Below are 14185 nucleotides of genomic sequence, written 5' to 3'. Positions count from 1 at the left end.
TGGAGAGGGACAGGAGCGAAATTACCCTTCTAGGCAAAACTCCATCATTTCATTGTCTTTAATCAAGTCTGGATGCTCTATCACGTTCATTTCGTCCTCCACCATGCCTTTGATATCTCAATTTGACCAAACAAGGTCAGGAATGACTCCACTAAGTCTTTTCGCCTTGGACCCTTGGTGAGGGACGAGCAATTTTGATAATTCAAACAAAATCCTTCATCATCTCAAGCTAAAACTCCTTCAGGTGGGTGGAGAAAGTCACTTGTTTTCCAATCATATCCAATACTTGGTCCCTTTTCACTGCCAGATGAGGGAAATCAAGATTTCGCCCTGGGCCCTGAGTAAGGGACAAGAGCGATTTTTCCCTTATCCCTCAAAATTCACCATTTTCATGCCTTCAAAATCTTCAAAAGCATCAAGTCACGTCCAATCCTCCCTCTTGGAGACCCTGCACAAAACAAAATAGAAAAGTCAGTGACAAATATGCTTTAGACAACATTTTCGCCCTGGACCCTGAGCAAGGGATAGGAGCAATTTCACCCTTTCTGGCTAAAATATTCAAAATTTAAGTCTCCAACCATTTCACAAAGCAGAGTTAGGTCATCTTCAAGGCTAGGAACCAGTTAGTAAGCCTTCTCAAAACAAGAAATTGCACTTAGAATGAATTTCGCCCTGGACCTTTGAAGAGGGACAGGAGCGAATTCTCTGTTTCAGGCATCATCTTACCTCCAAAATTTGATCAAAATTTACTTAGGCAAGAACACACAATTTCACCTTCAAAATGCTAACACTTAGCCAAAAATTTGGATTTTTTCCCAAAAAACCCTGATTAGACCTAACCTGAGACCTATCTGACTCTCCTGACAAGCACACCTTACTTCAACAATCTCAATCCTAGGGAGGACACTTAACAACTTTCAAAATTTGACTAGACTCAGCTTGAATAATGTCAGAAGGAACCCCTAAAGCTTAGTCTTAGCCCAAACAAACCACTCACTCACTCAAAACCCTAAAAGCAGAGAGAAGAACATGCAAAACAAAAGCGAAAAAGAGGGGGTCCCCATTCTAATGGGGCAATGTGTGAAATGGTCACAACAGTAGTGTATGCTGAAATTTTCAAGGGGTACTTACGTTTGACAAGTATTCTTTTGAACTGCTGAACTTAGATGGATTTAGCAATTTAGGCTCTTCTTTTTTTGGGGGTTTTCTGGGATTTAGACTCTCAAAAGAAAGGGAAAAAGAGATAGGGTTCAGGAAGGCTAATCTAATCCTACGAATTTTGGAGACGGTATCAACCAGATGCTTTTGAGAAACCAAACCTTGCTTCGCCACACTAGGGACAACTACACAAGGCCGGTGCAATCTTCAATGGGTTGTGCTTATGATCGAGATGTTGGGATGCACAGGGGATGGGCTCAGACTAACTTTGCACGGTAGAATGGAAATCATCCATTTACCAAAAGTATGAGTGGAAATACACCATCAATTGATACTTATCAAATCCTTCATTCAAATTAACAACAATGAAAGCAAACCTAGATTAATTTTAACTAAGTGTTGAGGCAATTGAAACCATGCAAATCATTCAAATAATAGAGATTACAAAGCAGCGCACATGCAATATATTATCTGGAAATGACCTTAAGCAACAATACATCAAAAACCTCACCCTTTTCAAATGAGGGGAGGCAACCTTATATAGTTTCTCAAAAATAACTGAATGGCCGAGATCAAACAGTGATCAAGGGCCCAGATTGAAAGTCCTAAACCCTATTTAGGGTTTCCCGAAATACTATCAGTTTAAGCAAATGAAGGAGTGACAAGTGGCGCAGCTGCTAATTTTACTGAGGTGAGTGGCCACTTTCCTCTTTCAGAGATTCAACGTATCTGGACACCACGAGCTTGACCTGCTCTATGGTGACACTTGGCAAACCGCCAATTTGGAAGTCGACGAGATCCACATCGTCGGCGCACGTAGCAAGGATGCCTTCCCACTCTACTGCCTGGGTGAGGAAGTTGTCATCGATGGAGAGGAAGTTTGCAATCTTAGAAAGATCGCCTTTGTCAATCATCCCTGAATCTTGGAAGAAGCTTGTCTGAATCTTGGCTCTCAGGTTCTCTGCTTGTAAATGCTTCTCCCTTAGGCTTTTTTTCTGCCAAATCTCTGATGCCACCCGGAATACCTTGCCCAAGATCTCTCTAACCCTTGCCTCTGTCTCAAAACACTTGGTCTCGGATTTCTTCAGGACTTCGATCCGAGTGACCAGAGCATAGTACCACGTGCCGAAGTCGTACCTGTCTCCTGTCTGTATGATGCCTGCATCCACTAAGCTCTTCTTTGACATGCCTTGGATAACCTTTAGGTGAGGGAGTATTTCATTCTGAATTTCATCCATCTCTTCCCAATTGGATGATAGATCCTGGATACGATCAAACAACAAAGAAGTTGCCTCATGCGCTGATACTAAGTTTTCTACCAAGGTGTCAGCACGTATCACAGCATCTGAAATCCACTCCTTTTCTTGAGTGTACGATCCCTTCATCTCATCATAGTCCTTCATTGATCCTTGCTGAAGAGGCTGTGGTGGAGTAGCTAGGACTTCATGGTTGAGCAGGCTGGTAAGATGGAGAACATACTTCCTCTACTGCTGGTTCTCTTCCTCCACTTTCTTTCTCTTTTCTTTCTCATGAGCCAACCTTGTCTTTAGAACATTACAAGAGTCGTCAAAATATTGGACCTCCTGGTCCTGGGTAGGCTTACCCATCTCTATGGTGGTGATCTTGTAGTCATCTGCGGTGACATTGTCCCTAGTCTTCCCTTCTTTGGGTACTGCTATCTGGACTGTCCTGAATCCGGCACTGTCTCTTTGAATCAGGGAGAACTTCCTGGCTGGCTTGGGCAGTTTAGCTGCGGCGAGCTCATTCACCTTCTCCAGGAATGCTGCGGTAGCCTCCTCGGTTGAGTGGACCTCCTTGGGAACCTTGGCCTTTATTCTTGCTCTTAGCCAATCAGGAATGGTTGATTGTTCTAGAGTATTCCGATCAAACTCATCGTCTGCTTCTCCTAGGTTTGCTGGTATGCCATCCAAGAAAATTATAGGGGCTTCATCCTGCCCCCTGTCTGGAGTTCGGAAGACCTTCTCCATCACTTCCTCAATTGGCCAAGAAAGCACTCTTACTTCATCATCACTCACATAGATATTTATCTCTTGTTCCCCAATTGTACTCTGATCAGGCGCAATGGAAGTAGCACTTAGGATGGAGTGACTTTCGTTGGATTCTCTTCTCTCACCTACAGCCCTTTTCCCTATGCACTTTGTGGAGCTTCCACCCAACTCTTTTCTCTTTCGAGATCCAACACTTTCCGGATTCCGAGCATCACCGACGGAGGTACAAGGGTGAACGGACAGAGTATCATCCACTCCCATTAATTCATAAGTTAGAACCATACCTTTGGCCTTCAACTGTTTTGTCTTTTCAGATGCCCACCACCTCGAGTATTCAACTACTGACCTCATGAGGTCTGCTAGGTTTGATTTTTCTCCCTCTGTCCAATCTATCAAGACCAAAGGTTCATTCTTCATTTTCTCAAAACCCGGCTGCTGAAGTTCTAGGCTTTCTTCCACCTGATCGGCAACTTTGAACACTTTCGTTGCTCTCACCATACTTAGAGGAATTCTTGACCAGAACCTCTTCCGGATCTCGAAACTATCGGCTGCATTAGCCCAGTAGTCTTCCAGATCTACTCTGTGCTCAAACGTTGTCCCTTCGATCTTCTTTATCCTCTGGAATGGATCGAAATCTTTTCTTGCCTTGTATTGGTAAAAGGGATACCAGGCCAGTTCTTTCTCAGCGGTAGCTGCAGCTTGTGATGATGGACATGTTTCCAGCCCATTACCAATTGTAAGTGAGGATGTGCCTGCCTTCTTCTGCTTATCCCTTTGAATCACTATATACTCCTCCAATTGTCTCACAACCTCGAGCAACACCACTCGGTTGGTAGGGTAAGCTGGAAGCTTGTATGGAGGACCAGAGAATCCCTGAATTCGGAGGTAAGTGAACTTTGGATATTGGATGTACCAACACCCGAACCGACCGATAAAGTCCATAGACTCTTGAGAGAGCCTCTGGTGCAGGCCACCTTGAAGGGTCCGGGTAATGTGCATTAGGAAGGCATCATTCACCCTTTTGAAATGGAACTTTTCCTCCATATGGAGCTGGGGATAGCAATCATGTACCGAGAATTGGATCTCCTTGTTCCCAACTTCTCCTCTACAAGTGAGACCTCTGTACCTGTAGGTCCTAGCCAAAAAATAGAACAAGTAAGAACTCATGAAGAAAGTCCTGTTTGCCTCCAAATTCCTTAGCTGGCTGTCTAAATTGTCGCTGATCATACGGGCCCAGTCTATCATTTTTACTCCATTGATTATTTCATTAATGAAATAATACATCCAGGGTTCGAATGGAGCTCCCTGAGGATTTCCTATTATTCTATTGAGCAAGACGATCATGTCCCCAATGTCCTCCTTGAAGTATGCTCATACTAGGCTCTTTCTCTGGAGTTTAGAGGCGCCCTTCCTCGGCTTGTCTAACCAGGAATGATTAACTATGGCATCATATTCTTCTAGGTGATCATGGTACAGACTGTCAGCTTCATCCTTGGTCATATATACTGTGTTGTGGTACTCAGGGATCCTGAAGGCCTCTCTGATGGCCTCATCGCTGACATTTGCCAATACTCTTCCATCAGGTGCAACAATATCCTTACTGATGGGGTTGTAGTGTTTGGCACATTCAACTACTAGTTCATTGCACTGCATGGTGGGGAGGAAACCGGCAGCGTGCACAATACCACTCTTCATCATCTTCCGCGCAATGGTGGTAGGCACAAGGTTGTCCAGACAAAACATTCGCTTCTTAAACTCCCTCAGATTGATGTGTTCGAGGTTGGTGTCGCTGATGTTCTTCCACTTGGAAGTCATCCTTGACTCAGGAGGAGCATCTTTATCTACCTGGAACTTCATGGCGCTCAAGACCTGCAGATGAATGATAAAAACTTTAAGTTAGAAAAAATTCTACAGAATTTTGAAAAAAAAAAGGGGGCCACGATGGAAAATTTTCATTTTTTTACTCTCATTACTTAGCCACAAAAGTTGAATTTTCGCCTCTAGAACTTTAGCCTTGAAGTTGGTTGAAGTCACCATCAAGTGTTAAAACTTTCGAAAATTTTCATACTTAGCCAAAAAAATTGAATTTTCACCTCCAGACCCTCAGCCTTGAAGCTGGTTGAAGTCCTCATCAAGTGTTAAAACTTTCGAGAATTTTTTATACTTAGCCAAAAAAGTTGAATTTTCACCTCCAAACCCTCAACCTTGAAGCTGGTTGAAGTCCTCATCAAGTGTTAAAACTTTCGAAAAAAAATTTATACTTAGCCAAAAAAGTTGAATTTTCGCCTCCAGACCTTCAGCCTTGAAGCTGGTTGAAGTCCTCATCAACTGTTAAAACTTTCGAAATTTTTTTTTTATACTTAGCCAAAAAAGTTGAATTTTCACCTCCAAAATCATTTATTAAATTCTAGAAAAATATTCAGAAAATTCACAATTTTAATTTTACCTCTGACTTAGCTAGGCTTTTCTCCAAAATATTGAGAACATTCAGAAAAGATGCCTTTCTCCAGAAATCTGTAAGCCTTCTGCCCAAAATATTTATCCGACTTCCAGCAGATGATCTTCAAACTGACATACTTTACTAAGCTCTCCTTAGTAATTTTGAACTTCTTGGTGTAATAATGAATTTGATAATGAAGTATTTGTAGACAAGTTTTAAGAAAAACCCCTAAAATCACCCAACTCATACTTCTAATTCTAAAAAAAAAACTTTCCATTTTAATTTAAGTTTGAAGATATTCAATAATCCTCCAATATTCCCTTTCCAAAAAAAACTTTCCATTTTGAATTAATATCTTAATAAATTTTTAATATTCCCTCAATATTCTCAAAAAAAACATTCCATTTTGGATTTTTTTTTGAGGATTTTTTTTTTATTTAGATATTTCTTCATTTTGGATTTAATTTTGAAATTTCTGTGGATTTTGTGACATCATGTTGACTTTGTTTGACCTTCCATGTGTAGGTTGATTTTTTTTTTTGAATTTTATTTCCATCCTTTTCAAATTTTGGCGAATTTAGCCAACCTCTCCAGGTATGGCTGACTTTGATGTTGACTCCTTCATGGCTGGGCGGACTTTGTTGTCACCTCCTTCATGGCCCCTTTTATGCCTTGGGCGGACTTTAAGTCTTGCACCTCCATGGTCTCCTAAGGTGGGCGGACTTTAGGCCTAGCGCCTTCATGGTCTCCATCAAGGTGGGGCGGACTTTGTTGAGTGCTCCTTCGTGGCCTCTCAACCTTGGGCGGACTTTAGGTTGGCCTCTTCATGGTCTTCTTCTTCCTTGACTTAGCATCTTGGGCGGACTTCTAGCAAGGTTTCCATGCAGCCTCTTAAGGCATGGCGGACTTTGATGAGAGCACCCACACAGCCTCCTAAGGTATGGCGGACTTCATGCAAGGCTCCTTCATGGCCTCTTCAACCTTCGTGATGGGGTTTGAATCTGCAGAAACACTTCAAAACCCTTGTTAGCCAGACTTAGAAGAATTTTCGAAGAAATTTCAAAATTTCACAATTTAATCTAATTTAATCGGATTAACTTGAAATTTGAAATCTGTGCTTAGGTGGATCATCTGAAAAAGCAAAACGCCTAAAATCTAGGGATTTTAGCTTTTTAGGTCAAAACTTGGAATTTTCGAGATCTGGTCGGAGCTGGTCGATGGTGCAAGTGTAAACCCTAGGTTTGCACCCCGAAAAAGCAAAAAGCCTAAAATCTAGGGATTCAACTTTTTTAGGTCAAAACTTGGAATTTTCGAATTCCGGTTAGAGCAGGTCAGTGGTGCAAGTGTAAACCCTAGGTTTGCATCCCGAAAAAGCAAAAAAGCAGACATCCCTAAAAAAATAGGAAAAACTTTCTAAAAATAGCCATACCGGGGATCGGGCTAAAAATGCCAAAAACGAAACTTCCTAAAAAATAGGAAAAAGCAAAAAAGCAAACTTTCTAAAAATAGAAAGTTGTCCAAATTCGTCCAAATCAATTGCGATCTTCGTCCTTTGGCCTCTCTAAGCATTCTGGTGGTGTTCACACTTCGGAATCACATAACTTGCAAAAAATAACTTTCAATCGTCAGGGCCTGAAATGCTCTGAACTGGACGAGGCTTGGTGAAACTGCAGCAAAAGGTCACAGGACACTAACAAAATCCTAGAAAGTAGGAAAAGAGAGGATCCCCATTTGCAATGGGGCGATGTGTGAAAAAGGTCACAACACGCCTCACCAATGCGCTTATGCGGAATGCGCTCAGAACAGATTAGTCCCAATGCAAAATAAGAGAAAACAAAAACGGACCAAGATATGGATGGGGTGAGTTGCCTAGATTCGTTTATTATATGCAAAATGATACAATACAAGGATAGGATGTTGTATTGAAGAATACAAATTGCCCCCAGATAGATTGACCCTTGTCAAAATAGACTTGACATAGATCAGAGTACAATGGAGCCCTTGGCTCATGAGAAAGTAGCCTCGCAGACCCACAAAGCAGTAGGAGAACCAAGTTTGCTCCTCTGCTCCAAGTCTCGCTGTCGAACTACTTCGCTCTTGAATGCTTCCTTGATTCGGATTGTGTGATCGTATGTTTGAAAGAATGAGCGCAACCTCCTTATATAGAGGATGGCCTCAGACCTATTTCTGCATAGGACAAGTCCTATCTGACCTAACCGCCAGGACCCAAATGCCCCGTTTCGGATAATTATGAAGTTGGCCTGAATAGGTCAGGACCTATCCGGTAACTGCCTGGACCCAAATAATCCGCTCCAACAGTTATGTCGGCGTCAGCCCCAAAAGTGCAAACTCCGATGCGGAATTAAAATAACCCCACCATGGGACCTCTTTGTCCGTGCTCAAAACAATGCAGGTTGGCCTGACTTGACCAAAGTGCAGACCCGTTACACCCAACGCCTATATAAGAGAGTGGTGATCTTCATTCTGAGGCATCAATCAAAGCAATCAATTACAAACAGCTCTGTAATTCAACGAGACAGCAAACTTCACAAGGCAGCATACAAATTTATAATCAAGAGGGGTGAATTTGTCTTCATTAGCAAAGCGAACCTGATCATTACACATTTGTAAGGAGAGAGAAGGCAATTTAGAGATCAACATTCAGATCTGCATCTCTGAAATTCACGATTTTGAAGGCGAATCTCTCTACAACAGCGATTTTGATAGAAAATCTGATCATTTCATTGATCAAACACTCATTTACAAGGAGGGAGAAATCAATTTGAAAATTAGCATTCAGATTTTCATCTCTGAAATCATGATTTGAAGGGAAAATTTATTTACAATCAGCGATTTTGGATAGCAGATTTGATCATTTCATTGATCAAACACATTTGCAAGGAGGGCAATATTGATCTATTATGATTTAGAAGCATTTCCAGATCAAAATCTGTGTGTCATCACTTTTACATCTGCATATAAAAGGTGGAATGAGATCTCCAAACATGTGACTCAGACCTTAGAGGACATAGAAATCAAATATGGGATTGAAAGATAGAATCACCATTTTATCATTGTTTTGAGGATATACCAAATTGTAGGTTTGTGAAATCTATCCATATGTGTTTAATACCATCCTTGCTTATTATGCAGATGACAACATCAAGAACAATTCAAAAGCATGGAAAAAGATTCAAGACATTCCAAAGATGAAAAGACTTCAAACATACCAATCATCACAACATGAGGAAGTCAAGGCATTGGAATGTGAAAGAAAGATAACGTGCATAATGATGAAGGAAATTTTTACAATCTTGAATTCCCTTCGAAAATCCAAGAATCAAAGCCAGTACATTGAGGAGTCTAATACCACCAGGTGCACAATTCAAATGTATCATGAACAAGGGAGGATCAATCAAGGTCATCAATCAAGGTCATCACACAGTCTACATCAAACATGATCAAGGAAATAGATAGTTTTAGAAGAGTTAATCAAAGTTTGTTAGATCAGGATGATGCTTCTCATCATCATCGCATCGAGCAAACTGAATAATGTTGAGTATCAAGAGATATTATTCAATACTCATTCATGATGATGAATCAAGTCTACATTCCAACAATCAAAAAGTTCCACATCAACATGTCCTGATTCAATGAACCAAGCTCATCCATGGGGGCACAAACTCCAATGTACCTACGCCCACTACCAATTGGTCAACTATCCCAAAGAAAACATGTGTCCAAATGTTGAAATTATTTCATTGGCCAAAATAAGGTTTGTTGTAACAAACCCTAATTAGGGTTTCATTGTAAAATCCTGGCCATTGATGGAGATTCAATCCTGGCCACTCATTGGAATGAGCTCTCTATATATAGCTCAAGCTCTTCATTTGTAAAAGTTAATAATAGTAAAAGTTTAGAAGAATAGAATAGATAATAGTTCAATAGCAGATAGCAATTAGAGTTGAAGTTAGATTAGGAGAAGGAGAAGATTGTTGCCAAAACCTTGTTGTAAAGAACATATGATTTCATTGAAGTTATGGTGAATTAGCGTGTCATTTCAACAAGTTGCATGGTCTCTACTTCTCAATTCATTTGCTTTCATGTTGATTAGATTGAATGGAGGAATTTGTTGAATGCATTTGTGTGGAATCCGTTTAGTCCATACCACTAGCCTCTTGCTGATTGTAAGTGTGCCTTGTGTGGTCAATTGGAATGATATGAGTTTAACTTCAAATTGTTATATGTCCATTGTTTATGCATTAACTTGAATGGTAATCAATGTTTGATGATAATGATTTGAACATCTTTGAATTATCCCTTAGAAGATTGCACTAAGCTTGTGTCAAATTGTTCAGTTTGATGGTGAGACCTTGTCTAGTAGGATTCCATTGAATCATTCACTCTTCTCTTGCATTCTTAGGATTAGAATAGACTCCCTAAACCCCATGCCTTTTGCTCTTTCTTTATTCTCCAAGCGAGTAGATAGAATCTAAGTTCTAGCGATCCAAGCATTCAACAATTCAACGTAAGTCCCCTTATGATTCCAACATAATCACATCAATCATTGAGTTTATTGTCATGTCCCCTTTCTAGAGTGGACATCGGAGACGAAGGAGTTGGCCTATCATTGGAGTCTCGTAGGCTAGCAGAGGTTGATTGGGACTCATTCAGTGCATATAGTGATTGGATTTTGGCTTTACAGGCAGTTTGGAGCCAGTTTGGAGCAGTTCCTAGATTTTAGGGGGTATCCCTAAATTTTAGGAGGTCGTGACAGTTGCCAGTCGTGAGGTTATTCATGACCTTTTAGATGGTTTCAGTTTCAGGAGATTTCGGTGTGTTTCCTAGTTTCTAGGAGCATCCCTAGATTTTAGGGATGAGACTGCCAGTTGATCCATGATTTCCGACTTCAGTCACAGACAGGTGGCAAATTCCGTTTCAGGTTTTTGGAGTCATTTGAGCCTTCTACAGCTATTTGGGATATATTTTTAATATATTTAAATATTTCTTAAGTTAGCGTTTAATTATTTAAATAAGGCTATGTTTATAGCCATTTTGGAGTGATAAGGGGTTTTTGGCCTCATCTGGATGCGTATCCCTTGGTGTGATAGCTCGTTGGAAAGGTCTTGGACTTTTCTAAATATTTTTCTTTTGACTCAGATCCTTTCGGTGAACGGATTTCTTTATATTTGAAAAAAGGTCATTTTCTATGCACTTGACAACTTAAAATGAGAAATATAACATTTTAACCCTAAACGCCCCATTGAGTCACTTTTAGGGTTTGAGCTTAGTGGGAAGGTGTTATAAGGAAGTTGAGACCTAATTCTTATTATCTTTTACACATTTTACATCTTGGATTTGAGATTTGGCTCTGGAAGAGCTTTTCAACATCTGGGACGCCAACCCCAATGCCTTGCCTGTTTGGGACGTAGCCCCCAATACAGTGGTTTGGATTTGTTTGCAGCTATTAGCATCTTGGAGATTGTACGGCATTCTTTTTGGAGGTTCAGCAATTCTGACAAAGTTCAGCGTGGGGTTTGGGGTTTCTAACCAGTTGGGTGTACTTGGCAGCCGTACGGCTGTACCTGGCAGCCACTTTCCTTCCCACGTGCAGCACTTGGAGGGCTGGAATCTTGCCACAACTTCATTCCTAGTTATGTTACTCTTTCAGCATCCAGGTTGGAATTATTCCTGATTGTAATCTTCCTGAAATTATTGGAAATCTTCATCTGGTCAAATATTTGATTTTATATTCAGAAATCTGCCTTGAATCGAATTTGTTTTGGCTGTATATGAACTTCATTTTTAGTACTTTGTTCACGTACTTGTACTTCATTATTTACTTGTTGAAAAATCATCAAAATACAAAAAGAATTCAACCCTTCTGCAACTTCTGTCTATTTCTGAAAGAAAATATTAATAAGCAGGAAAAATCAATTTAAATAAATAAAAATTACAGCAGATTGGTAAAAGAGATCCATCAGGGATCTTTCATTTATCCACATGTCGTGACCCAACATTTATGAACCTTGGAGTTATCTCAAGTGATCCTTAAGCTAATCTTCAGCATTTGAGTAACTTCGTTCAAGAGAGGATAAGATACTTTTGGGTATTTTATTCTGTGTTCGCATGTGCATAAAAAACACATCAACAGGTGTGAACACAATTGGAGCTTATTTGAGAGCATTCACACAAAAAGAGAACCAAGTTGACCCAGAAGCGCTTCAATGATCTTATCTTTGTTCGGAACAACCCTTGCCTTCAAACCAGAAAGGTGGAGAGCATTTCACATGATTCCATCGACTTGGATGAGATTGATCCTTATGGTGAATGGACTGTCAATGAATATGATGATGTCATACTTATTGATGAATATCTTGTAGAATTGAAGAGAGGATCAGCAGAATCAGCAAAAGTGGATGCAATGGAGAAAAACAAAGACACTTTCGAAGAAACAATCCATCATTGTTTTGATAAAGTAGAAAATTTTAGTTCGAGGCCTAGAAAATTAAGTTACATTAGGAGGGGAAAGAGGAAGATGTAGATTGTATTTGATTTTTTTTCATTTTGACATATCATATGTGAACAATTATAAATTTATAATGCTATTATACATTTGAAACTATGAAATTCAAATTTTGAGAGTTTGAGGATCATATGACTTGTAATGTTTGAATTATGACAAATTAATAGTCAAATTAGGCTTTTATGTTCTCTAAATGTGTTAATTTCTGTTTTTTGTGTAATTATAAGGTTTTTTGGCCAAGTCCCAAGTCCAAGTCAAAATTTTGGGCTGTTGGGTCACGTCTGAGTCTAAATCAAAATTTTGGGTTGTTGAGTCATGTTTGAGTCCAAGTCCTAAAACTATGATCAAAACAATAACAAAACCTAACAATTTAAGTTTTGGATGGCATATTTGTAACACACTAAAGAGTAAGAAATGTGCTTGCACGTAAGGACACTATTCTTACAGAAATAAATATGTCAGTCCCTTGTGGTATTGAATAGCCATCATTATCCCCTCTATATCCACCTGCATGGAGATGCCAAACATAACAGATCATGATATACATAGTTTAACACAAAATAGAAGCCAAATGCAGTAAACACGCCCTAAACAATCCATATAAGAGAAAACCAATGCACCGAAGTATGTTGTAAGCCATTAGGTGATACTACATTACTGCCGTAGATGTCACTTAATGCTTCAAAGTTCAAACAGGCTTATATTGCTAAAAGAGACTATAATAGCAAACAAGGTGAAGACAGAATGAAGTGATATTTTGAAAAACAAAATATTATTTTTGTGTAAATAAAATTTGTATTAATAAATAATTGATCTCATCCCCACACACAGTGTTCAAGAGTAAATATTAAGTTAGATTAAATTAATTAGTTGGGGTTCAGTTGTCCATTAGTTTTCAGTTAACGTGTCTACGAAGAAAACACACCAAATATATTAATTTAAACTTCTTTCATGTATGATTAAGCATCAACAAGCATTCAACATGACGTGATCCATTTACAAGTCGGTAATCAATGAACAAAGTCTTCTAAGTGTTAGAAATCTGGGAGAAAACATACAATTAGGGGAAATTTCCCATCACTTTGAATTTATTGTAAGTATTGTACATATAATTCCAATCTTTTAAAAAGAAATTTGATAAGTTTGCAGAAAAGAAAAAATAATAAGAGAAGCAACTGACCAGCTGGGTGCATAAAATATGAATTTCACACAGATTAAAAGAAGCTTGAACACTTGGAAAAATAAAGAAAACCATGACTGATCAGACAAACTTCCAACCCAAACTGGTTAGCTGTAAAAGAGAGGCAATAATGTTAGTGAAACAATTGGCTCGTTTTAAAACTTTGTATTCCTATGTAAAATTATAAAATGGATAGTTTCAGAACTTCGTTCAAATTTCCCCCATTGTTGAGCTGTTTCTGTCATATCCATAAGTATTTTTTGTAAAAATACAGCATTGTTACATGGAGGTAGTTTGTATCTATAAATATTTCTAAATCTTAAGGTGTTGTCAAAGTACTGTGTATATTTATAATATTCAGAGTCCTGACAGCACAATAGCCAAATGCAAAATTGAATCTGCTGAATAAAAGAACAAAACATTGGTAAATCAAAGTTTGATTTATTAGAAAATTTAAATTTTCACCATAATATTTCAAGATCATTTGGTGTCAGAATCTAGCACTAGACTTGAAAAATCGCCAAAAAGTTATATGACTCTATCTTGCTTTCAATATTGTCCACATATGAACAAAAGTAGTTTAATAGGACTTGAGGATTACCTTTAACTACAATAGAGAACAATAGAGTAAACAAGACCCTAGATTATGATAATTAAATAAACATGAAGCACTAAGAAAGGAAAAAAGAAAAGAAGGGTAATCATAAAGCAGTAAAACCTAAACCATAGGAACTGTCTACAAGGAAAAATAGCTTTGTCAATGGACCCTTACATAAGCATAGAGCTAAGCAGATGAAAGTGAGAAAGCATGACAGGAGATCAGTGACAGCAGTCATCCATGATGAACTGAGAACATCATCTATCATCATGAA

At 39.0% G+C, this 14185-nt stretch overlaps 1 protein-coding gene across 3 annotated transcripts in view; it reads right to left on the bottom strand.

Moving 5' to 3' along the window:
* Positions 1 to 14185, bottom strand: part of LOC131046360 (cytochrome P450 97B2, chloroplastic) — a 250436-nt gene that overhangs the window by 29394 nt on the left and 206857 nt on the right. For all 3 annotated transcript variants that reach the window (XM_057980093.2, XM_057980094.2, XM_057980092.2), the window contains exon 12: positions 12579 to 12640. In XM_057980093.2, the coding sequence (XP_057836076.1) occupies positions 12579 to 12640 (62 nt within the window). The remainder of the gene's footprint in view (positions 1 to 12578; positions 12641 to 14185) is intronic.

This window comes from Cryptomeria japonica, chromosome 8 (genome assembly GCF_030272615.1).
Source record: "Cryptomeria japonica chromosome 8, Sugi_1.0, whole genome shotgun sequence".
NCBI classification, from domain to species: domain Eukaryota; kingdom Viridiplantae; phylum Streptophyta; class Pinopsida; order Cupressales; family Cupressaceae; genus Cryptomeria; species Cryptomeria japonica.
This window is presented reverse-complemented; position numbering and strand designations above follow the sequence as displayed.